The sequence below is a fragment of the Salmo salar genome, chromosome 27 (genome assembly GCF_965601325.2).
Source record: "Salmo salar chromosome 27, fSalSal1, whole genome shotgun sequence".
Classification (NCBI taxonomy): Eukaryota; Metazoa; Chordata; class Actinopteri; order Salmoniformes; family Salmonidae; genus Salmo; species Salmo salar.
This window is the reverse complement of record NC_138317.1, coordinates 42,916,291-42,939,000: the sequence shown is the minus strand read 5'-3', so window position 1 is coordinate 42,939,000 and position 22,710 is coordinate 42,916,291. Positions and strand designations below refer to the sequence as shown.

General features: G+C 53.6%; 1 protein-coding gene across 3 annotated transcripts in view; it reads right to left on the bottom strand.

Moving 5' to 3' along the window:
* The window catches only part of fam49al (family with sequence similarity 49 member A, like), a 106,887-nt gene that overhangs the window by 24,227 nt on the left and 59,950 nt on the right, over positions 1-22,710 (bottom strand). For 2 of the 3 annotated variants that reach the window (XM_045709501.2, XM_045709502.2), the window contains one exon: positions 20,178-20,257. In XM_045709501.2, coding sequence (XP_045565457.1) covers positions 20,178-20,250 — 73 coding nt within the window. In that variant the 5' untranslated portion in view covers positions 20,251-20,257. Of the gene's footprint in view, positions 1-20,177; positions 20,258-21,202; positions 21,282-22,710 lie in introns of all 3 variants that reach the window. The other variant, XM_045709503.2, reaches the window with a different exon arrangement.

The following is a 22,710-nucleotide window of genomic DNA, read 5'->3' as shown; positions in this document are numbered from 1 at the left end:
CTTTTGCCTTTTGGTAGGCTGTCATTGTAAATTTCTTCTTAATCTTAACTGACTTGCCTAGTTAAATAAAGGTTAAATAAAATAAAATAAAAATATGCATTGATAAGGCTTAAATGGCCAACTTTTTTTGGTACACTTTTTGCATGCTTTTCTTTTGGGGGTTGGCCTTATATCTATAATACAATTGTATATCTTAAGGTTCTTGAAAATGTGGTCGAAAAAGTCCCTGAAATCCTTGAATTTGACTTGCCAATGCCCGTATGAACCGTGCTTAAATGATGTACATAGTCCTAGATCTGTGTTGTATTGTCCTAGACCTGTGTTGTATAGTCCTAGACCTGTGTTGTATAGTCCTAGACCTGGGGTGTATAGTCCTAGACCTGTGATGTATTGTCCTAGACCTGTGTTGTATAGACCTAGACCTGTGTTGTATAGTCCTAGACCTGTGTTGTATTGTCCTAGACCTGTGTTGTATAGTCCTAGACCTGTGTTGTATAGTTCTAGACCTGTGATGTATTGTCCTAGACCTGTGTTGTATTGTCCTAGACCTGTGTTGTATTGTCCTAGACCTGTGTTGTATAGTCCTAGACCTGTGATGTATTGTCCTAGACCTGTGTTGTATTGTCCTAGACCTGTGTTGTATTGTCCTAGACCTGTGTTGTATTGTCCTAGACCTGTGTTGTATAGTCCTAGACCTGTGTTGTATTGTCCTAGACCTGTGTTGTATAGTCCTAGACCTGTGTTGTATAGTCCTACACCTGTGTTGTATAGTCCTACACCTGTGTTGTATTGTCCTACACCTGTGTTGTATTGGTGTAGATACAGTGGGGAGAACAAGTATTTGATACACTGCCGATTTTGCAGGTTTTCCTACTGTCACGTCCTGACCAGTATAAGGGTTATTTGTTATTGTAGTTTGTATTGTAGTCTCCAGATCCTTCAGGTTTCGGGGCTGTCGCTGGGCAATACGGACTTTCAGCTCCCTCCAAAGATGTTCTATTGGGTTCAGGTCTGGAGACTGGCTAGGCCACACCAGGACCTTGAGATGCTTCTTACGGAGCCACTCCTTAGTTGCCCTGGCTGTGTGTTTCGGGTCGTTGTCATGCTGGAAGACCCAGCCACGACCCATCTTCAATGCTCTTACTGAGGGAAGGAGGTTGTTGGCCAAGATCTCGCGATACATGGCCCCATCCATCCTCCCCTCAATATGAAGCAGTCGTCCTGTCCCCTTTGCAGAAAAGCATCCCCAAAGAATGATGTTTCCACCTCCATGCTTTACGGTTGGGATGGTGTTCTTGGGGTTGTACTCCTCCTTCTTCTTCCTCCAAACATGGCGAGTGGAGTTTAGACCAAAAAGCTCTATTTTTGTCTCATCAGACCACATGACCTTCTCCCATTCCTCCTCTGGATCATCCAGATGGTCATTGGCAAACTTCAGACGGCCTGGACATGCGCAGGCTTGAGCAGGGGGACCGTGCATGCGCTGCAGGATTTTAATCCATGACGGCGTAGTGTGTTACTAATGGTTTTCTTTGAGACTGTGGTCCCAGCTCTCTTCAGGTCATTGACCAGGTCCTGACGTGTACTTCTGGGCTAATCTCTCACCATCCTCATGATTATTGAGATCTTGCATGGAGCCCCAGACCGAGGGTGATTGACCGTCATCTTGAACTTCTTCCATTTTCTAATAATTGCGACAACAGTTGTTGCCTTCTCACCAAGCTGCTTGCCTACTGTCCTGTAGCCCATCCCAGCCTTGTGCAGGTCTACAATTTTATCCCTGATGTCCTTACACAGCTCTCTGGTCTTGGCCATTGTGGAGAGGTTGGAGTCTGTTTGATTGAGTGTGTGGACAGGTGTCTTTTATACAGGTAAGGAGTTCAAACAGGTGCAGTTAATACAGGTAATGAGTGGAGAACAGGAGGGCTTCTTAAAGAAAAACTAACAGGTCTGTGAGAGCCGGAATTCTTGCTGGTTGGTAGGTGATCAAATACTTATGTCATACAATAAAATGCAAATTAATTACTTAAAAATCATACAATGTGATTTTCTGGATTTGGTAATGAAGCAGTAAGGGCTCTGGGGTTGGTGGGGGGGGGGGGGTAATGAAGCAGTAAGGGCTGTGGGGTTGGTGGGGGGGTAATGAAGCAGTAAGGGCTCTGGGTTTGGTGGGGGGGTGGTAATGAAGCAGTAAGGGCTCTGGGGTTGGTGGGGGGGGGTAAGGGCTCTGGGGTTGGTGGGGGGGGGGGTAATGAAGCAGTAAGGGCTCTGGGGTTGGTGGGGGGGGGGTAATGAAGCAGTAAGGGCTCTGGGGTTGGTGGGGTGGGGTAATGAAGCAGTAAGGGCTCTGGGATTGGTAGGGGGGGGTAATGAAGCAGTAAGGGCTCTGGGGTTGGTGGGGGGGGTAATGAAGAAGTAAGGGCTCTGGGGTTGGTGGGGGGGTAATGAAGCAGTAAGGGCTCTGGGGTTGGTGGGGGGGGGGGTAATGAAGCAGTAAGGGCTGTGGGGTTGGTGGGGGGGTAATGAAGCAGTAAGGGCTCTGGGTTTGGTGGGGGGGTGGTAATGAAGCAGTAAGGGCTCTGGGGTTGGTGGGGGGGGGGGTAAGGGCTCTGGGGTTGGTGGGGGGGGGGGTAATGAAGCAGTAAGGGCTCTGGGGTTGGTGGGGGGGGGGTAATGAAGCAGTAAGGGCTCTGGGGTTGGTGGGGGGGGGGTAATGAAGCAGTAAGGGCTCTGGGATTGGTAGGGGGGGGTAATGAAGCAGTAAGGGCTCTGGGGTTGGTGGGGGGGGTAATGAAGAAGTAAGGGCTCTGGGGTTGGTGGGGGGGTAATGAAGCAGTAAGGGCTCTGGGGTTGGTGGGGGGGGGGGTAATGAAGCAGTAAGGGCTGTGGGGTTGGTGGGGGGGTAATGAAGCAGTAAGGGCTCTGGGTTTGGTGGGGGGGTGGTAATGAAGCAGTAAGGGCTCTGGGGTTGGTGGGGGGGGGTAAGGGCTCTGGGGTTGGTGGGGGGGGGGTAATGAAGCAGTAAGGGCTCTGGGGTTGGTGGGGGGGGGTAATGAAGCAGTAAGGGCTCTGGGGTTGGTGGGGGGGGTAATGAAGCAGTAAGGGCTCTGGGATTGGTAGGGGGGGGTAATGAAGCAGTAAGGGCTCTGGGGTTGGTGGGGGGGGTAATGAAGAAGTAAGGGCTCTGGGGTTGGTGGGGGGGTAATGAAGCAGTAAGGGCTCTGGGGTTGGTGGGGGGGGGGTAATGAAGCAGTAAGGGCTCTGGGGTTGGTGAGGGGGGGTAATGAGGCAGTAAGGACTTTGGGGTTGGTGGGGGGGGGGGGTAATGAAGCAGTAAGGGCTCTGGGGTTGGTAGGGGCGGTAATGAAGCAGTAAGGGCTCTGGCGTTGGTGGGGGGGGGGGGGGGTAATGAAGCAGTAAGGGCTCTGGGGTTGGTAGGGGGGGTAATGAAGCAGTAAGGGCTCTGGGATTGGTGGGGGGGTAATGAAGCAGTAAGGGCTCTGGGATTGGTAGGGGGGGGTAATGAAGCAGTAAGGGCTCTGAGGTTGGTGGGGGGGTAATGAAGCAGTAAGGGCTCTGGGGTTGGTGGGGGGGGGTAATGAAGCAGTAAGGGCTATGGGGTTGGTGGGGGGGGGTAATGAAGCAGTAAGGGCAATGGGGTTGGTGGGGGGGGTGGTAATGAAGCAGTAAGGGCTCTGGGGTTGGTGGGGGGGGTAATGAAGCAGTAAGGGCTCTGGGGTTGGTGGGGGCTAATGAAGCAGTAAGGGCTCTGGGGTTGGTGGGGGGGTAATGAAGCAGTAAGGGCTCTGGGGTTGGTGGGGGGGGGGGGGTAATGAAGCAGTAAGGGCTCTGGGGTTGGTGGGGGGGTAATGAAGCAGTAAGGGTTCTCGGGTTGGTGGGGGGGTGGTAATGAAGCAGTAAGGGCTCTGGGGTTGGTGGGGGGGGGGGTAATGAAGCAGTATGGGCTCTGGGGTTGGTGGGGGGGGGTTAAAGAAGCAGTAAGGGCTCTTGGGTTGGTGGAGGGGGAGGGTAAGGGCTCTGGGGTTGGTGGGGGGGGGGGTAATGAAGCAGTAAGGGCTCTGGGGTTGGTGGGGGGGGTAATGAAGCAGTAAGGGCTCTTGGGTTGGTGGGGGGGAGGGTAAGGGCTCTGGGGTTGGTGGGGGGGGGGGTAATGAAGCAGTAAGTGCTCTGGGGTTGGTGGGGGGGGTAATGAAGCAGTAAGGGCTCTGGGGTTGGTGGGGGGGGGTAATGAAGCAGTAAGGGATCTGGGGTTGGTAGGGGGGGTGGTAAAGAAGCAGTAAGGGCTCTGGGGTTGGTGGGGGGGGGTAATGAAGCAGTAAGGGCTCTTGGGTTGGTGGGGGGGAGGGTAAGGGCTCTGGGGTTGGTGGGGGGGGGGTAATGAAGCAGTAAGGGCTCTGGGGTTGGTAGGGGGGGGTAATGAAGCAGTAAGGGCTCTGGGGTTGGTGGGGGGGTAATGAAGCAGTAAGGGCTCTGGGGTTGGTGGGGGGGGGCGGGTAATTATGCAGTAAGGGCTCTGGGGTTGGTGGGGGGGGTAATGAAGCAGTAAGGGCTCTGGGGTTGGTGGGGGGGTAATGAAGCAGTAAGGGCTCTGGGGTTGGTGGGGGGTTAATGAAGCAATAAGGGCTCTGGGGTTGGTGGTGGGGGGGTAATGAAGCAGTAAGGGCTCTGGGGTTGGTTGGGGGGGTAATGAAGCAGTAAGGGCTCTGGGGTTGGTGGGGGGGGGGGTAATGAAGCAGTAAGGGCTCTGGGGTTGGTAGGGGGGGGGGTAATGAAGCAGTAAGGGCTCTTGGGTTGGTGGGGGGGGTAATGAAGCAGTAAGGGATCTGGGGTTGGTTGGGGGTGGGGGTAATGAAGCAGTAAGGGCTCTGGGGTTGGTGGGGGGTAATGAAGCAGTAAGGGCTCTGGGGTTGGTGGGGGGGGGGTAATGAAGCAGTAAGGGCTCTGGGGTTGGTGGGGGGGGGGGTGGTAATGAAGCAGTAAGGGCTCTGGGGTTGGTGGGGGGGTAATGAAGCAGTAAGGGCTCTGGGGTTGGTGGGGGGGGGTAATGAAGCAGTAAGGGCTCTGGGGTTGTTGGGGGGGGTAACGAAGCAGTAAGGGCTCTGGGGTTGGTGGGGCGGTAATGAAGCAGTAAGGGCTCTGGGGTTGGTGGGGGGGAGGGTAAGGGCTCTGGGGTTGGTGGGGGGGTAATGAAGCAGTAAGGGCTCTGGGGTTGTTGGGGGGGGGGGTAATGAAGCAGTAAGGGCTCTGGGGTTGGTGGGGGGGGGGTAATGAAGCAGTAAGGGCTCTGGGGTTGGTGGGGAAAGGTAATGAAGCAGTAAGGGGTCTGGGGTTGGTGGTGGGGTGGTAATGAAGCTGTAAGGGCTCTGGGATTGGTAGGGGGGGTAATGAAGCAATAAGCGCTCTGGGGTTGGTGGGGGGTAATGAAGCAGTAAGGGCTCTGGGGTTGGTGGGGGGGGGGTAATGAAGCAGTAAGGGCTCTGGGGTTGGTGGGGGGGGGGTGGTAATGAAGCAGTAAGGGCTCTGGGGTTGGTGGGGGGGGTAATGAAGCAGTAAGGGCTCTGGGGTTGGTGGGGTGGGTAATGAAGCAGTAAGGGCTCTGGGGTTGGTGGGGGGGGTAACGAAGCAGTAAGGGCTCTGGGGTTGGTGGGGCGGTAATGAAGCAGTAAGGGCTCTGGGGTTGGTGGGGGGGGTAATGAAGCAGTAAGGGCTCTGGGGTTGGTGGGGGGGGGGTAATGAAGCAGTAAGGGCTCTGGGGTTGGTGGGGGGGTAATGAAGCAGTAAGGGCTCTGGGGTTGGTGGGGGGGTAATGAAGCAGTAAGGGCTCTGGGGTTGGTGGGGGGGGGTAATGAAGCAGTAAGGGCTCTGGGGTTGGTGGGGGGGGGTAATGAAGCAGTAAGGGCTCTGGGGTTGGTGGGGGGGGGGGTAATGAAGCAGTAAGGGCTCTGGGGTTGGTAGGGGGGGTAATGAAGCAGTAAGGGCTCTGGGGTTGGTGGGGGGGTAATGAAGCAGTAAGGGCTCTGGGGTTGGTGGGGGGGGTATTGAAGCAGTAAGGGCTCTGGGGTTGGTGGGGGGGTAATGAAGCAGTAAGGGCTCTGGGGTTGGTAGGGGGGGTAATGAAGCAGTAAGGGCTCTGGGGTTGGTGGGGGGGGGGGGTAATGAAGCAGTAAGGGCTCTGGGGTTGGTGGGGGGGTAATGAAGCAGTAAGGGTTCTCGGGTTGGTGGGGGGGTGGTAATGAAGCAGTAAGGGCTCTGGGGTTGGTGGGGGGGGGGTAATGAAGCAGTATGGGCTCTGGGGTTGGTGGGGGGGGGTAATGAAGCAGTAAGGGCTCTTGGGTTGGTGGAGGGGGAGGGTAAGGGCTCTGGGGTTGGTGGGGGGGGGGTAATGAAGCAGTAAGGGCTCTGGGGTTGGTGGGGGGGGTAATGAAGCAGTAAGGGCTCTTGGGTTGGTGGGGGGGAGGGTAAGGGCTCTGGGGTTGGTGGGGGGGGGGGGGTAATGAAGCAGTAAGTGCTCTGGGGTTGGTGGGGGGGGTAATGAAGCAGTAAGGGCTCTGGGGTTGGTGGGGGGGGGGGGTAATGAAGCAGTAAGGGATCTGGGGTTGGTAGGGGGGGGTGGTAAAGAAGCAGTAAGGGCTCTGGGGTTGGTGGGGGGGGGTAATGAAGCAGTAAGGGCTCTTGGGTTGGTGGGGGGGAGGGTAAGGGCTCTGGGGTTGGTGGGGGGGGGGTAATGAAGCAGTAAGGGCTCTGGGGTTGGTAGGGGGGGTAATGAAGCAGTAAGGGCTCTGGGGTTGGTGGGGGGGTAATGAAGCAGTAAGGGCTCTGGGGTTGGTGGGGGGGGGGCGGGTAATTATGCAGTAAGGGCTCTGGGGTTGGTGGGGGGGGTAATGAAGCAGTAAGGGCTCTGGGGTTGGTGGGGGGGTAATGAAGCAGTAAGGGCTCTGGGGTTGGTGGGGGGTTAATGAAGCAATAAGGGCTCTGGGGTTGGTGGTGGGGGGGTAATGAAGCAGTAAGGGCTCTGGGGTTGGTTGGGGGGGTAATGAAGCAGTAAGGGCTCTGGGGTTGGTGGGGGGGGGGGGTAATGAAGCAGTAAGGGCTCTGGGGTTGGTAGGGGGGGGGTAATGAAGCAGTAAGGGCTCTGGGGTTGGTGGGGGGGGGTAATGAAGCAGTAAGGGATCTGGGGTTGGTTGGGGGTGGGGGTAATGAAGCAGTAAGGGCTCTGGGGTTGGTGGGGGGTAATGAAGCAGTAAGGGCTCTGGGGTTGGTGGGGGGGGGGTAATGAAGCAGTAAGGGCTCTGGGGTTGGTGGGGGGGGGGTGGTAATGAAGCAGTAAGGGCTCTGGGGTTGGTGGGGGGGTAATGAAGCAGTAAGGGCTCTGGGGTTGGTGGGGGGGGGTAATGAAGCAGTAAGGGCTCTGGGGTTGTTGGGGGGGGTAACGAAGCAGTAAGGGCTCTGGGGTTGGTGGGGCGGTAATGAAGCAGTAAGGGCTCTGGGGTTGGTGGGGGGGAGGGTAAGGGCTCTGGGGTTGGTGGGGTGGTAATGAAGCAGTAAGGGCTCTGGGGTTGTTGGGGGGGGGGTAATGAAGCAGTAAGGGCTCTGGGGTTGGTGGGGGGGGGGGTAATGAAGCAGTAAGGGCTCTGGGGTTGGTGGGGAAAGGTAATGAAGCAGTAAGGGGTCTGGGGTTGGTGGTGGGGTGGTAATGAAGCTGTAAGGGCTCTGGGATTGGTAGGGGGGGTAATGAAGCAATAAGCGCTCTGGGGTTGGTTGGGGGTAATGAAGCAGTAAGGGCTCTGGGGTTGGTGGGGGGGGGGTAATGAAGCAGTAAGGGCTCTGGGGTTGGTGGGGGGGTAATGAAGCAGTAAGGGCTCTGGGGTTGGTGGGGGGGTAATGAAGCAGTAAGGGCTCTGGGGTTGGTGGGGGGGGGGTAATGAAGCAGTAAGGGCTCTGGGGTTGGTGGGGGGGGGTAATGAAGCAGTAAGGGCTCTGGGGTTGGTGGGGGGGGGGGGTAATGAAGCAGTAAGGGCTCTGGGGTTGGTAGGGGGGGTAATGAAGCAGTAAGGGCTCTGGGGTTGGTGGGGGGGTAATGAAGCAGTAAGGGCTCTGGGGTTGGTGGGGGGGGTATTGAAGCAGTAAGGGCTCTGGGGTTGGTGGGGGGGTAATGAAGCAGTAAGGGCTCTGGGGTTGGTAGGGGGGGTAATGAAGCAGTAAGGGCTCTGGGGTTGGTGGGGGGGGGGTAATGAAGCAGTAAGGGCTCTGGGGTTGGTGGGGGGGTAATGAAGCAGTAAGGGCTCTGGGGTTGGTTGGGGGTGGAGGTAATGAAGCAGTAAGGGCTCTAGGGTTGGTGGGGGGGGGGGTTATGAAGCAGTAAGGGCTCTGGGGTTGGTTGGGGGGGTAATGAAGCAGTAAGGGCTCTGGGGTTGGTGGGGGGGGTAATGAAGCAGTAAGGGCTCTGGGGTTGGTAGGGGGGGGGTAATGAAGCAGTAAGGACTCTGGGGTTGGTGGGGGGGTAATGAAGCAGTAAGGGCTCTGGGGTTGGTTGGGGGTGGGGGTAATGAAGCAGTAAGGGCTCTGGGGTTGGTGGGGGGGGGGGTTATGAAGCAGTAAGGGCTCTGGGGTTGGTTGGGGGGTGGGTAATGAAGCAGTAAGGGCTCTGGGGTTGGTGGTGGGGTGGTAATGAAGCAGTAAGGGCTCTGGGGTTGGTGGGGGGGGGGTAATGAAGCAGTAAGGGCTCTGGGGTTGGTGGGGGGGGGTAATGAATCAGTAAGGGCTCTGGGGTTGGTGGGGGGGGTAATGAAGCAGTAAGGGCTCTGGGGTTGGTAGGGGGGGTAATGAAGCAGTAAGCGCTCTAGGGTTGGTTGGGGGGGTAATGAAGCAGTAAGGGCTCTTGGGTTGGTGGGGGGGTTAATGAAGCAGTAAGGGCTATGGGATTGGTGTGGAGGGGTAATGAAGCAGTAAGGGCTCTGGGGTTGGTGGGGGGGGGGGTAATGAAGCAGTAAGGGCTCTGGGGTTGGTGGGGGGGGCGTTAATGAAGCAGTAAGGGCTCTGGGGTTGGTGGGGGGGGTGGTAATGAAGCAGTAAGGGCTCTGGGGTTGGTGGGAGGGGGGGGGTAATGAAGCAGTAAGGGCTCTGGGGTTGGTGGGGCGGGTGGTAATGAAGCAGTAAGGCCTCTGGGGTTGGTGGGGGGGGGGTGGTAATGAAGCAATAAGGGCTCTGGGGTTGGTAAGGGGGGTAATGAAGCAGTAAGGGCTCTGGGGTTGGTGGGGGGGTAATGAAGCAGTAAAGGCTCTGGGGTTAGTGGGTGGGGTAATGAAGCAGTAAGGGCTCTGGGGTTGGTGGGGGGAGAATAATGAAGCAGTAAGGGCTCTGGGGTTGGTGGGGGGGGGGTAATGAAGCAGTAAGGGCTCTGGGGTTGGTGGGGGGGGTAATGAAGCAGTAAGGGCTCTGGGGTTGGTTGGGGGTGGGGGTAATGAAGCAGTAAGGGCTCTGGGGTTGGTGGGGGGAGAATAATGAAGCAGTAAGGGCTCTGGGGTTGGTAGGGGGGGGGGTAATGAAGCAGTAAGGACTCTGGGGTTGGTGGGGGGGTAATGAAGCAGTAAGGGCTCTGGGGTTGGTTGGGGGTGGGGGTAATGAAGCAGTAAGGGCTCTGGGGTTGGTGGGGGGGGGGGTTATGAAGCAGTAAGGGCTCTGGGGTTGGTTGGGGGGTTAATGAAGCAGTAAGGGCTCTGGGGTTGGTAGGGGGGGGGGTAATGAAGCAGTAAGGACTCTGGGGTTGGTGGGGGGGTAATGAAGCAGTAAGGGCTCTGGGGTTGGTTGGGGGTGGGGGTAATGAAGCAGTAAGGGCTCTGGGGTTGGTGGGGGGGGGGGGGGGTTATGAAGCAGTAAGGGCTCTGGGGTTGGTTGGGGGGTGGGTAATGAAGCAGTAAGGGCTCTGGGGTTGGTGGTGGGGTGGTAATGAAGCAGTAAGGGCTCTGGGGTTGGTGGGGGGGGGGGTAATGAAGCAGTAAGGGCTCTGGGGTTGGTGGGGGGGGGTAATGAAGCAGTAAGGGCTCTGGGGTTGGTGGGGGGGGTAATGAAGCAGTAAGGGCTCTGGGGTTGGTAGGGGGGGTAATGAAGCAGTAAGCGCTCTAGGGTTGGTTGGGGGGGTAATGAAGCAGTAAGGGCTCTGGGGTTGGTGGGGGGGGTAATGAAGCAGTAAGGGCTATGGGGTTGGTGTGGAGGGGTAATGAAGCAGTAAGGGCTCTGGGGTTGGTGGGGGGGGGGTAATGAAGCAGTAAGGGCTCTGGGGTTGGTGGGGGGGGCGTTAATGAAGCAGTAAGGGCTCTGGGGTTGGTGGGGGGGGTGGTAATGAAGCAGTAAGGGCTCTGGGGTTGGTGGGAGGGGGGGGTAATGAAGCAGTAAGGGCTCTGGGGTTGGTGGGGGGGGGGTGGTAATGAAGCAATAAGGGCTCTGGGGTTGGTAAGGGGGGTAATGAAGCAGTAAGGGCTCTGGGGTTGGTGGGGGGGTAATGAAGCAGTAAAGGCTCTGGGGTTAGTGGGTGGGGTAATGAAGCAGTAAGGGCTCTGGGGTTGGTGGGGGGAGAATAATGAAGCAGTAAGGGCTCTGGGGTTGGTGGGGGGGGGTAATGAAGCAGTAAGGGCTCTGGGGTTGGTGGGGGGGGTAATGAAGCAGTAAGGGCTCTGGGGTTGGTGGGGGGGGGGTAATGAAGCCATAAGGGCTCTGGGGTTGGTGGGGGGGTAATGAAGCAGTAAGGGCTCTGAGGTTGGTGGGGGGGTAATGAAGCAGTAAGGGCTCTGGGATTGGTAGGGGGGGTGGTAATGAAGCAGTAAGGGCTCTGAGGTTGGTGGGGGGGGGGTAATGAAGCAGTAAGGGCTCTAGGGTTGGTAGGGGGGGTAATGAAGCATTAAGGGCTCTGGGGTTGGTAGGGGGGGTAATGAAGCAGTAAGGGATCTGGGGTTGGTAGGGGGGGTAATGAAGCAGTAAGGGCTCTGGGATTGGTGGGGGGGGGTAATGAAGCAGTAAGGGCTCTGGGGTTGGTGGGGGGGGTAATGAAGCAGTAAGGGCTCTGGGGTTGGTAGGGGGGGGTAATGAAGCAGTAAAGGCTCTGGGGTTGGTGTGGGGGGGGGGGGTGGTAATGAAGCAGTAAGGGCTCTGGGGTTGGTGGGGGGGGGTGGTAATGAAGCAGTAAGGGCTCTGGGGTTGGTGGGGGGGTAAAGAAGCAGTAAGGTCTCTGGGGTTGGTAGGGGGGTAATGAAGCAGTAAGGGCTCTGGGGTTGGTAGGGGGGGTAATGAAGCAGTAAGGGCTCTGGGGTTGGTAGGGGGGGTAATGAAGCAGTAAGGGCTCTGGGGATGGTGGGGGGGGGGTAATGAAGCAGTAAGGGCTCTGGGGTTGGTGGGGGGGTAAAGAAGCAGTAAGGGCTCTGGGGTTGGTGGGGGGGGTAATGAAGCAGTAAGGGCTCTGGGGTTGGTAGGGGGGTAATGAAGCAGTAAGGGCTCTGGGGTTGGTAGGGGGGGGGTAATGAAGCAGTAAGGGCTCTGGGGTTGGTGTGGGGGGGTGGTAATGAAGCAGTAAGGGCTCTGGGGTTGGTGGGGGGGGGTGGTAATAAAGCAGTAAGGGCTCTGGGGTTGGTGGGGGGGGGGTAATGAAGCAGTAAGGGCTCTGGGGTTGGTAAGGGGGGTAATGAAGCAGTAAGGGCTCTGGGGATAGTGGGGGGGGGGGGTAATGAAGCAGTAAGGGCTCTGGGGTTGGTGGGGGGGTAATGAAGCAGTAAGGGCTCTGGGGTTGGTGGGGGGGTAATGAAGCAGTAAGGGCTCTGGGGTTGGTGGGGGGGTAATGAAGCAGTAAGGGCTCTGGGATTGGTGGGGGGGTAATGAAGCAGTAAGGGCTCTGGGATTGGTAGGGGGGGGGAATGATGCAGTAAGGGCTCTGGGGTTGGTGGGGGGGTAATGAAGCAGTAAGGGCTCTGGGGTTGGTAGGGGGGTAATGAAGCAGTAATGGCTCTGGGGTTGGTGGGGGGGGGGGGGTAATGAAGCAGTAAGGGCTCTGGGATTGGGAGGGGGGAGTAATGATGCAGTAAGGGCTCTGGGGTTGGTGGGGGGGGTAATGAAGCAGTAAGGGATCTGGGGTTGGTGGGGGGGGGGTGGTAATGAAGCAGTAAGGGCTCTGGGGTTGGTGGGGGGGGGTAATGAAGCAGTAAGGGCTCTGGGGTTGGTAGGGGGGGTAATGAAGCAGTAAGGGCTCTGGTGTTGGTGGGGGGGTAATGAAGCAGTAAGGGCTCTGGGATTGGTGGGGGGTAATGAAGCAGTAAGGGCTCTGGGGTTGGTAGGGGGGTAATGAAGCAGTAAGGGCTCTGGGGTTGGTAGGGGGGGGTAATGAAGCAGTAAGGGCTCTGGGGTTGGTGTGGGGGGGTGGTAATGAAGCAGTAAGGGCTCTGGGGTTGGTGGGGGGGGGTGGTAATGAAGCAGTAAGGGCTCTGGGGTTGGTGGGGGGGGGGTAATGAAGCAGTAAGGGCTCTGGGGTTGGTAAGGGGGGTAATGAAGCAGTAAGGGCTCTGGGGATAGTGGGGGGGGGGGGTAATGAAGCAGTAAGGGCTCTGGGGTTGGTGGGGGGGTAATGAAGCAGTAAGGGCTCTGGGGTTGGTGGGGGGGTAATGAAGCAGTAAGGGCTCTGGGATTGGTAGGGGGGGGGAATGATGCAGTAAGGGATCTGGGGTTGGTGGGGGGGGGGTGGTAATGAAGCAGTAAGGGCTCTGGGGTTGGTGGGGGGGGTAATGAAGCAGTAAGGGCTCTGGGGTTGGTGGGGGGGTAATGAAGCAGTAAGGGCTCTGGGGTTGGTGGGGGGGTAATGAAGCAGTAAGGGCTCTGGGATTGGTGGGGGGGTAATGAAGCAGTAAGGGCTCTGGGATTGGTAGGGGGGGGGAATGATGCAGTAAGGGCTCTGGGGTTGGTGGGGGGGTAATGAAGCAGTAAGGGCTCTGGGGTTGGTAGGGGGGTAATGAAGCAGTAATGGCTCTGGGGTTGGTGGGGGGGGGGGGGTAATGAAGCAGTAAGGGCTCTGGGATTGGGAGGGGGGAGTAATGATGCAGTAAGGGCTCTGGGGTTGGTGGGGGGGGTAATGAAGCAGTAAGGGATCTGGGGTTGGTGGGGGGGGGGGTGGTAATGAAGTAGTAAGGGCTCTGGGGTTGGTGGGGGGGGGGTAATGAAGCAGTAAGGGCTCTGGGGTTGTAGGGGGGGTAATGAAGCAGTAAGGGCTCTGGTGTTGGTGGGGGGGTAATGAAGCAGTAAGGGCTCTGGGATTGGTGGGGGGTAATGAAGCAGTAAGGGCTCTGGGGTTGGTAGGGGGGGTAATGAAGCAGTAAGGGCTCGGGAGTTGGTGGGGGGGTAATGAAGCAGTAAGGGCTCTGGGGTTGGTGGGGGGGGTAATGAAGCAGTAAGGGCTCTTGGGTTGGTGGGGGGGGGTAATGAAGCAGTAAGGGCTCTGGGGTTGGTGGGGGGGGTGGTAATGAAGCAGTAAGGGCTCTGGGGTTTGTGGGGGGGGGGGGGGTAATGAAGCAGTAAGGGCTCTGGGGTTGGTGGGGGGGGTAATGAAGCAGTAAGGGCTCTGGGGTTGGTGGGGGGGGGTAATGAAGCAGTAAGGGTTCTGGGGTTGGTGGGGGGGGGGGTAATGAAGCAGTAAGGGCTCTGGGGTTGGTGGGGGGGGGTAATGAAGCAGTAAGGGCTCTGGGGTTGGTGGGGGGGGGGTAATGAAGCAGTAAGTGCTCTGGGGTTGGTGGGGGGGGGGAATGATGCAGTAAGGGCTCTGGGGTTGGTGGGGGGGTAATGAAGCAGTAAGGGCTCTGGAGTTGGTGGGGGGGTAATGAAGCAGTAAGGGCTCTGGGGTTGGTGGGGGGGGGTAATGAAGCAGTAAGGGCTCTGGGATTGGTGGGGGGGTGGTAATGAAGCAGTAATGGCTCTGGGGTTGGTGGGGGGGGGTAATGAAGCAGTAAGGGCTCTGGGGTTGGTGGGGGGGGGGGGGGGGTAATGAAGCAATAAGGGCTCTGGGGTTGGTAGGGGGGGGTAATGAAGCAGTAAGGGTCTGGGGTTGGTAGGGGGGGTAATGAAGCAGTAAGGGCTCTGGGGTTGGTAGGGGGGTAATGAAGCAGTAAGGGCTCTGGGGTTGGTGGGGGGGGGGTAATGAAGCAGTAAGGGCTCTGGGGTTGGTGGGGGGGGGGGGATGGTAATGAAGCAGTAAGGGCTCTGGGGTTGTTGGGGGGGGGGGTAATGAAGAAGTAAGGGCTCTGGGGTTGGTGGGGGGGTAATGAATCAATAAGGGCTCTGGGGTTGGTGGGGGGGGGGGTAATGAAGCAGTAAGGGCTCTGGGGTTGGTGGGGGGGGGTAATGAAGCAATAAGGGCTCTGGGGTTGGTGGGGGGGGGGGGGGTAATGAAGAAGTAAGGGCTCTGGGGTTGGTAGGGGGGGTAATGAAGCAGTAAGGGCTCTGGGGTTGGTGGGGGGGGGGGGGTAATGAAGCAGTAAGGGCTCTGGGGTTGGTGGGGGGGGGAGGGTGGTAATGAAGCAGTAAGGGCTCTGGGGTTGGTGGGGGGGTAATGAAGCAGTAAGGGCTCTGGGGTTGGTGGGGGGGGGGGGGGGGTAATGAAGCAGTAAGGGCTCTGGGGTTGGTGGGGGGGTAATGAAGCAGTAAGGGCTCTGGGGTTGGTGGGGGGAGAATAATGAAGCAGTAAGGGCTCTGGGGTTGGTGGGGGGGGGGGGGGGGGTAATGAAGCAGTAAGGGCTCTGGGGTTGGTGGGGGGGTAATGAAGCAGTAAGGGCTCTGGGGTTGGTGGGGGGGGGTAATGAAGCAGTAAGGGCTCTGGGGTTGGTGGGGGGGGGTAATGAAGCCATAAGGGCTCTGGGGTTGGTGGGGGGGGTAATGAAGCAGTAAGGGCTCTGGGGTTGGTGGGGTGGTAATGAAGCAGTAAGGGCTCTGGGGTTGGTGGGGGGGGGGTAATGAAGAAGTAAGGGCTCTGGGGTTTGTGTTGGGGGGGGGTAATGAAGCAGTAAGGGCTCTGGGGTTGGTGGGGGGGGGGGGGGGGGGGGGGGGGGTAATGAAGCAGTAAGGGCTCTGGGGTTGGTGGCCAGGCCCGATTAAACAGAACAGGAAAGGTCTGACCTATCAATCTGCTGCATGCTGACCAGCAGCTGCTACTATGTATAAACCAGGCTGCACTGTGGTCAGAGGAAGAGGGAGGGGAATGGAGAGAGAGAGAAGAGGTGGGAGAGAGGGAGGGTGGGGGGAGAGAGAGCGAGAGAGAGATGGATGGATGGGACGAGAGAGAGGACAGGAACAGGCAGAAAAATCCAAGAAGAGACAGCAAAGAAAGATAGATATGGCGGAGAATGGGAGAGAAAGAGAGGTGGAAAGAGGGGCTGTGGGAGTGGAAGAAACCCTGAAAAGACCACTAAGAGAATAAAAGAGATTGCCTGGAGAGAGAGAGAGAGAGAGAGAGTGGGCACAGAGAGAGGGTGAGAGCTGAGGCAGAGAACTGTAGGGAGTAGTGTTGCATAATTCACACTACAGCATTTTTTTGCCCTGCGTCAGCCTGAAGTGTTCATAAAGCATTGTCTCCCTCTACGCTTCTACGTCACAGAGATCCACATTTAGAACTCGCCTTTCATATGTAGAGGAGGATTGTGGGTAGTGTATGTGAACTGCCAAAAGGAGTTCACATACGTCATGTTTTTTTCTTTTGTCTCTCATCCAAAGGTCGTAGCCAGATCAGCTGAACAGCCAAAACTAACCCGAAGCACACACACATTGCCTCTCAATCACTATACTGTAGGCTTTTTTTCTGATGCTAATTTGACCTTTTTTTTTGTAATTAAAAAGACACTCTTATTCAGAGCGACTGTATACATTTTCATATTTGTTCATACTGGTCCCCTGTGGGAATCGAACTCACAACCCTTGGAGTTGCAAGTACCATGCTCTACTAACTGAGCAACATGGGACCACCACATCGTGCGTGCGTGCGTGCGTGCGTGCGTTACGTGTGTGACTAAACGGGACAGGCAGGGGAGAACTTATTCTGGCGGCAAGAGGTTTAAGCTAATTCAGAGTCCACAGAAGCGCTAGTCCGGCGCCCTGTTGTGACATGGCTCTGAGACCAACATCGATCCATGTGGGGACACACACAGCCCTGACGTGCACCTCCCCACAGCTCTAGCCATTCGAAGGTAGCGACAGGTAGATAAATAGCGCTGAGGATTCCAAAAGTATGAAAACTAAACGGTCCAATATTGTAGAACGCCGTGGTGCGTTACGAGTAAACGTTTTGGACGCTTGACAGTGTCTGTTTTGTTCATGTTTGTGTTCAGCGGAAGTCGTGGCCATTTTGTTGTGTAATTGCAGGGATTCAGAGATACCAGTGCTCTCTGCTCCATGAATTCACTCCTGTGTACAGTAGAGGTGGAACGCCTCACGCTCTCCTCACGTACACGAAGGAGCTGTTAACGTCTGTATAATATTCCCAGGTTACACTTCCCTGTTGTTAAAATGATCCTGGCTCAGCGTCACACACACACACACACACACACACACACACACACACACACACATGTCACTGTCATCACTATATCTGAAGTCATTACCTATGTCAACACTACTGGCATCATTACGTCACACCAGGGCAATGAATACATTGATAAACTAAGGCTGTGAAGGGGACGGGAGGTGAACCAGGGTTCTCATTTAGGTTACGGACATGACACATTCTTGTTATGGAGTTGACCCATATCCCTGGCCTATGTTGTTTGGTTTGTAATGGAGTTGACCCATATCCCTGGTCTATGTTGTTTTGGTTTGTAATGGAGTTGACCCATATCCCTGGTCTATGTTGTTTTGGTTTGTAATGGAGTTGACCCATATCCCTGGTCTATGTTGTTTTGGTTTGTAATGGAGTTGACCCATATCCCTGGTCTATGTTGTTTGGTTTGTAATGGAGTTGACCCATATCCCTGGTCTATGTTGTTTTGGTTTGTAATGGAGTTGACCCATATCCCTGGTCTATGTTGTTTGGTTTGTAATGGAGTTGACCCATATCCCTGGTCTGTGTTGTTTGGTTTGTAACGGAGTTGACCCATATCCCTGGTCTATGTTGTTTTGGTTTGTAATGGAGTTGACCCATATCCCTGGTCTATGTTGTTTTGGTTTGTAATGGAGTTGACCCATATCCCTGGTCTATGTTGTTTTGGTTTGTAATGGAGTTGACCCATATCCCTGGTCTATGTTGTTTGGTTTGTAATGGAGTTGACCCATATCCCTGGTCTATGTTGTTTGGTTTGTAATGGAGTTGACCCATATCCCTGGTCTATGTTGTTTGGTTTGTAATGGAGTTGACCCATATCCCTGGTCTATGTTGTTTGGTTTGTAATGGAGTTGACCCATATCCCTGGTCTATGTTGTTTGGTTTGTAATGGAGTTGACCCATATCCCTGGTCTGTGTTGTTTGGTTTGTAACGGAGTTGACCCATATCCCTGGTCTATGTTGTTTTGGTTTGTAATGGAGTTGACCCATATCCCTGGTCTATGTTTGGTTTGTAATGGAGTTGACCCCTATCCCTGGTCTATGTTGTTTTGGTTTGTAATGGAGTTGACCCATATCCCTGGTCTGTGTTGTTTGGTTTGTAATGGAGTTGACCCATATCCCTGGTCTGTGTTGTTTGGTTTGTAATGGAGTTGACCCATATCCCTGGTCTATGTTGTTTTGGTTTGTAATGGAGTTGACCCATATCCCTGGTCTGTGTTGTTTGGTTTGTAATGGAGTTGACCCATATCCCTGGTCTGTGTTGTTTGGTTTGTAATGGAGTTGATCATATCCCTGGTCTATGTTGTTTGGTTTGTAATGGAGTTGACCCATATCCCTGGTCTATGTTGTTTTGGTTTGTAATGGAGTTGACCCTGTTTAGATGAGTTATTGTGTCGATGGTTTGTTTGATTCTAGATAAAGGTGAATTATTGGAGTTATAGGTTATGGAGTAGGTCTTTATCTTTGGTCGTTGTTTTGGTCTGTATTATTGTTAACTCAAGCTTTCATCTGTGTGACAGAGGTGACTTCTGCCTCTCACTGAAGCAGGAGAGTACAGTGCTACTGTAGAGAGGGGGTTTACTCTACATTAGTACAAACATCCCTTTCTCCCTAGCAGTGGACTTTCCCTCTTCCATAGGATATATAACAGAATCTACCAGTGGAAGGAAACATTTCTGTTAATTAACAGGGGGAACTTTGGAGAAGGCAGGAGGAAGGAAGGAAGGAAGGAAGGCAGGAAGTTAAATGTTAGAGGTCAGAGTGGAAAGAGGGAAGGCGAGGATGGAGGCGGTTATCGTGTAAACGACCCTCGCTGCCCCCATACACACACAAACACGCATATGAACACCAGAGGAGGCTGGTGAGAGGAGCCATAGCAGGACGGTCTCATTGTGACGGCTGGAATGGAATTCATGGGACGGTATCAAACTCATGGAAACCACACTTTTAACTCAGTTCCATTTAATTCCATTCCAGCCAATACAATGAGACCTTCCTCCTATAGCTCCTCCCACCAGCCTCCTCTGGCACACACACTCACGCGCACACACACACACACACACACACACACACACACACACACACACACACACACACACACACACACACACACCAGATTTTAAACATAAACACATGCACACACTCTCACACACTCATCCGATAGCATTGCATAGAGGTAAGAAGAGAGGGGTGGCTAGATATAGATGGTCTGAGGCTGTAAGACATCTTTATCTCATAGCAAGAAGATAGATATAGATGGTCTGAGGCTGTAAGACATCTTTATCTCATAGCAAGAAGATAGATATAGATGGTCTGAGGCTGTAAGACATCTTTATCTCATAGCAAGAAGATAGATATAGATGGTCTGAGGCTGTCAGACAGCTTTATCTCATAGCAAGAAGATAGATATAGATGGTCTGAGGCTGTAAGACATCTTTATCTCATAGCAAGAAGATAGATATAGATGGTCTGAGGCTGTCAGACATCTTTATCTCCAAGCAAGAAGATAGATATAGATGGTCTGAGGCTGTAAGACATCTTTATCTCATAGCAAGAAGATAGATATAGATGGTCTGAGGCTGTAAGACATCTTTATCTCCAAGCAAGAAGATAGATATAGATGGTCTGAGGCTGTAAGACATCTTTATCTCATAGCAAGAAGATAGATATAGATGGTCTGAGGCTGTAAGACATCTTTATCTCCAAGCAAGAAGATAGATATAGATGGTCTGAGGCTGTCAGACATCTTTATCTCCAAGCAAGAAGATAGATATAGATGGTCTGAGGCTGTAAGACATCTTTATCTCCAAGCAAGAAGATAGATATAGATGGTCTGAGGCTGTCAGACATCTTTATCTCCAAGCAAGAAGATAGATATAGATGGTCTGAGGCTGTAAGACATCTTTATCTCCAAGCAAGAAGATAGATATAGATGGTCTGAGGCTGTAAGACATCTTTATCTCATAGCAAGAAGATAGATATAGATGGTCTGAGGCTCAAAGCAAGAAGAGAAAAGCAAGGGCCTGATTCCAATCTTAAAATCTGGATACAATTTGAATAATCACAATAGTAGTAGCCATATTCCGGCTTCTTGCTTATACTAGTCTTCTCATTACTAGTCTCCTCATTACTAGTCTTCACATTACTAGTCTTCTCATTACTAGTCTTCACATTACTAGTCTTCTCATTACTAGTTTTCACATTACTAGTCTTCTCATTACTTGTCTTCTCATTACTTGTCTTCTCATTACTAGTCTTCTCATTACTAGTCTTCACATTACTAGTCTTCTCATATAACACCAGATGAGTTATTACATATGAAGACCAGCCTCAGATGGGTTGGGTTAAATGTGGAAGACACATTTCAGTTGAATACATTCAGTTGGACAATTGACTAGGTATCCCCCCTTTCCCCTTTCTCTTGAGCTGAAAAATTGAGGAAAAGGTGAGGACTGAGAAGAGAAGCGCGGAGGAGGAGAAGAAGGAGGGAGACTACAGGTAGATGACAAACAACACATGGACAGAATGAAGGAAGAACCAAAAGTAAGACAAAAAGAGAAGAGAAAAACAGAGAAGAAAATAAATAAAAAGTGGATGGTCTCACGTTCAAAGTCAAGGAAAACTATTGGGCCGTGCTCTAGATCGGAGCAAGCCAGCACTTTCAGGAGGTTACCCATGAGTCTCCTAGAACAGAGAGAGAGGAGAAGAGGAGTGTGTGGGTGATGAGGTTTGAGAGTGTGAGGGACGTGTGTGTGTGTGTGTGGGTGGGGTAGGTGTGGGTGGGTGGGTTGGTTGGTCGGGTGTGATGGTGGCGTACTCCGTCCAGGAATGTTGTGGTTGCGGGTGGTGTTGGCATGGCAACGTGGACAGACAGATCACTCTCTCCCGTCTCACTCTCTGTTTAGTTTTCTTCTAGCTCTCTGCTGTCCAGTTTCTCAGTACTGGAGGACTGCTGGGTACGTCTGTCCAGCTTCTCAGTACTGGAGGACTGCTGGGTACGTCTGTCCAGCTTCTCAGTACTTGGAGGACTGCTGGGTACGTCTGTCCAGCTTCTCAGTACTGGAGGACTGCTGGGTACATCTGTCCAGCTTCTCAGTACTGGAGGACTGCTGGGTAAGTCTGTCCAGCTTCTCAGTACTGGAGGACTGCTGGGTACGTCTGTCCAGCTTCTCAATACTGGAGGACTGCTGGGTAAGTCTGTCCAGCTTCTCAGTACTTGGAGGACTGCTGGGTAAGTCGGTCCAGCTTCTCAGTACTGGAGGACTGCTGGGTAAGTCTATCCAGCTTCTCAGTACTGTAGGACTGCTGGGTAAGTCTGAACTATCATGTAGTCTGAACTATCATCCCTATCCTCTGTTTATTGTGATGTCAACTTAAAGATGAACAGAACTACAAAGGGATCATGGACATGGGGCTTATGAGGACTGATTGGTTCAGTTCAGGAGGTCCAAGAATGAGTGAGGGTAGAGAGTTTCTGAACATGACAAACAACACAACACAACGACACTCCAAAACACCATGAGCACATCCGCAACCGCATCCTTCACCTCTGACCTCCACCCTGCATCACACACTGATACAGACGTCAAAAACACACACATATGCATGCACATAACAGCGCTCACTTACTTTCAAAGTCCAGGAAAAAATGTGGACAGTTTTCTAAATCCTTGCCAAGGACCTTAATGAGGTTCCCCATGGCTGCAACCTGGACGGGAGAAAGATAGACATACAGTAGAACTAACCCCAACCTGGACAGGAGAGAGATAGACCAACAGTAGAACTAATCCCAACCTGGACTGGAGAGAGATAGACCAACAGTAGAACTAACCCCAACCTGGAGTGGAGAGAGATAGACCAACAGTAGAACTAACCTCAACCTGGACTGGAGAGAGATAGACCAACAGTAGAACTAACCCCAACCTGGACTGGAGAGAGATAGACCAACAGTAGAACTAACCCCAACCTGGACTGGAGAGAGATAGACCAACAGTAGAACTAACCCCAACCTGGACTGGAGAGAGATAGACCAACAGTAGAACTAACCCCAACCTGGACTGGAGAGAGATAGACCAACAGTAGAACTAACCCCAACCTGGACTGGAGATGTTTTCAGAAGATGGACAGGGTCTCTGCTGTCCTAGCTCAGGGGGGAGATGGACAGGGACTCAGCTGTCCTAGCTTCAGGGGGAAGATGGACAGGGTCTCTGCTTCCCTAGCTTCAGGGGGAAAGCTTTTTCTACCATTGGGGTGCCAGGATAGAGAAGAGCTTTGACTGGGTTAAGCTGGAGCTGACCTCCCATAGGGGTTGGAGGGTCAAGAGACCAGAGGTGGCAGAACGGAGTGCTCTGATTTTTTTGATTTTTATTTCACCTTTATTTAACCAGGAAGGCCAGTTGAGAACAAGTTCTCATTTACAACTGCGACCTGGCCAAGATAAAGCAAAACAGTGCGACAATAACAACACAGAGTTACACATGGGATAAACAAAGGTACAGTGTTTGCAATTGAAGTAAAGAGGTAAGGCAATAAATAGGCCAATAATGGTGAAGTAATTACAATTTGGCAATTTACACTGGAGTGATATATGTGCAGACAAGGATGTGCAAGTAGAAATACTGGTGTGCAAAAGAGCAGAAAAACAAAAACAAATATGGGATGAGGTAGGTAGTTGGTTGGATGGTTGGATGGATGGATGGGCTATTTACAGATGGGCTGTGTAGAGCTGCAGCAATCGGTAAGCTGCTCTGACAGCTGACGCTTACAGTTAGTGAGGGAGATATAAGTCTCCAACTTCAGTGATTTTTGCAATTCGTTGGCAGCAGAGAACTGGAAGGAAAGGCGGCCAAAGGAGGTGTTAGCTTTGGGGATGACTAGTGAAATATACCTACTGGAGCGCATGCTACGGGTGGGTGTTGCTATGGTGACCAGTGAGCTGAGATAAGGCGGAGCTTTACCTAGCAAAGACTTGTAGATGACCTGGAGCCAGTGGGTTTGGCAATGAATATGTAGCGAGGACCAGCCAACGAGAGCATACAGGTTGCAGTGGTGGGTAGTATATGGGGCTTTGGTGACAAAACAGATGGCACTGTGATAGACTGCATCCAATTTGCTGAGTAGAGTGTTGGAGGCTATTT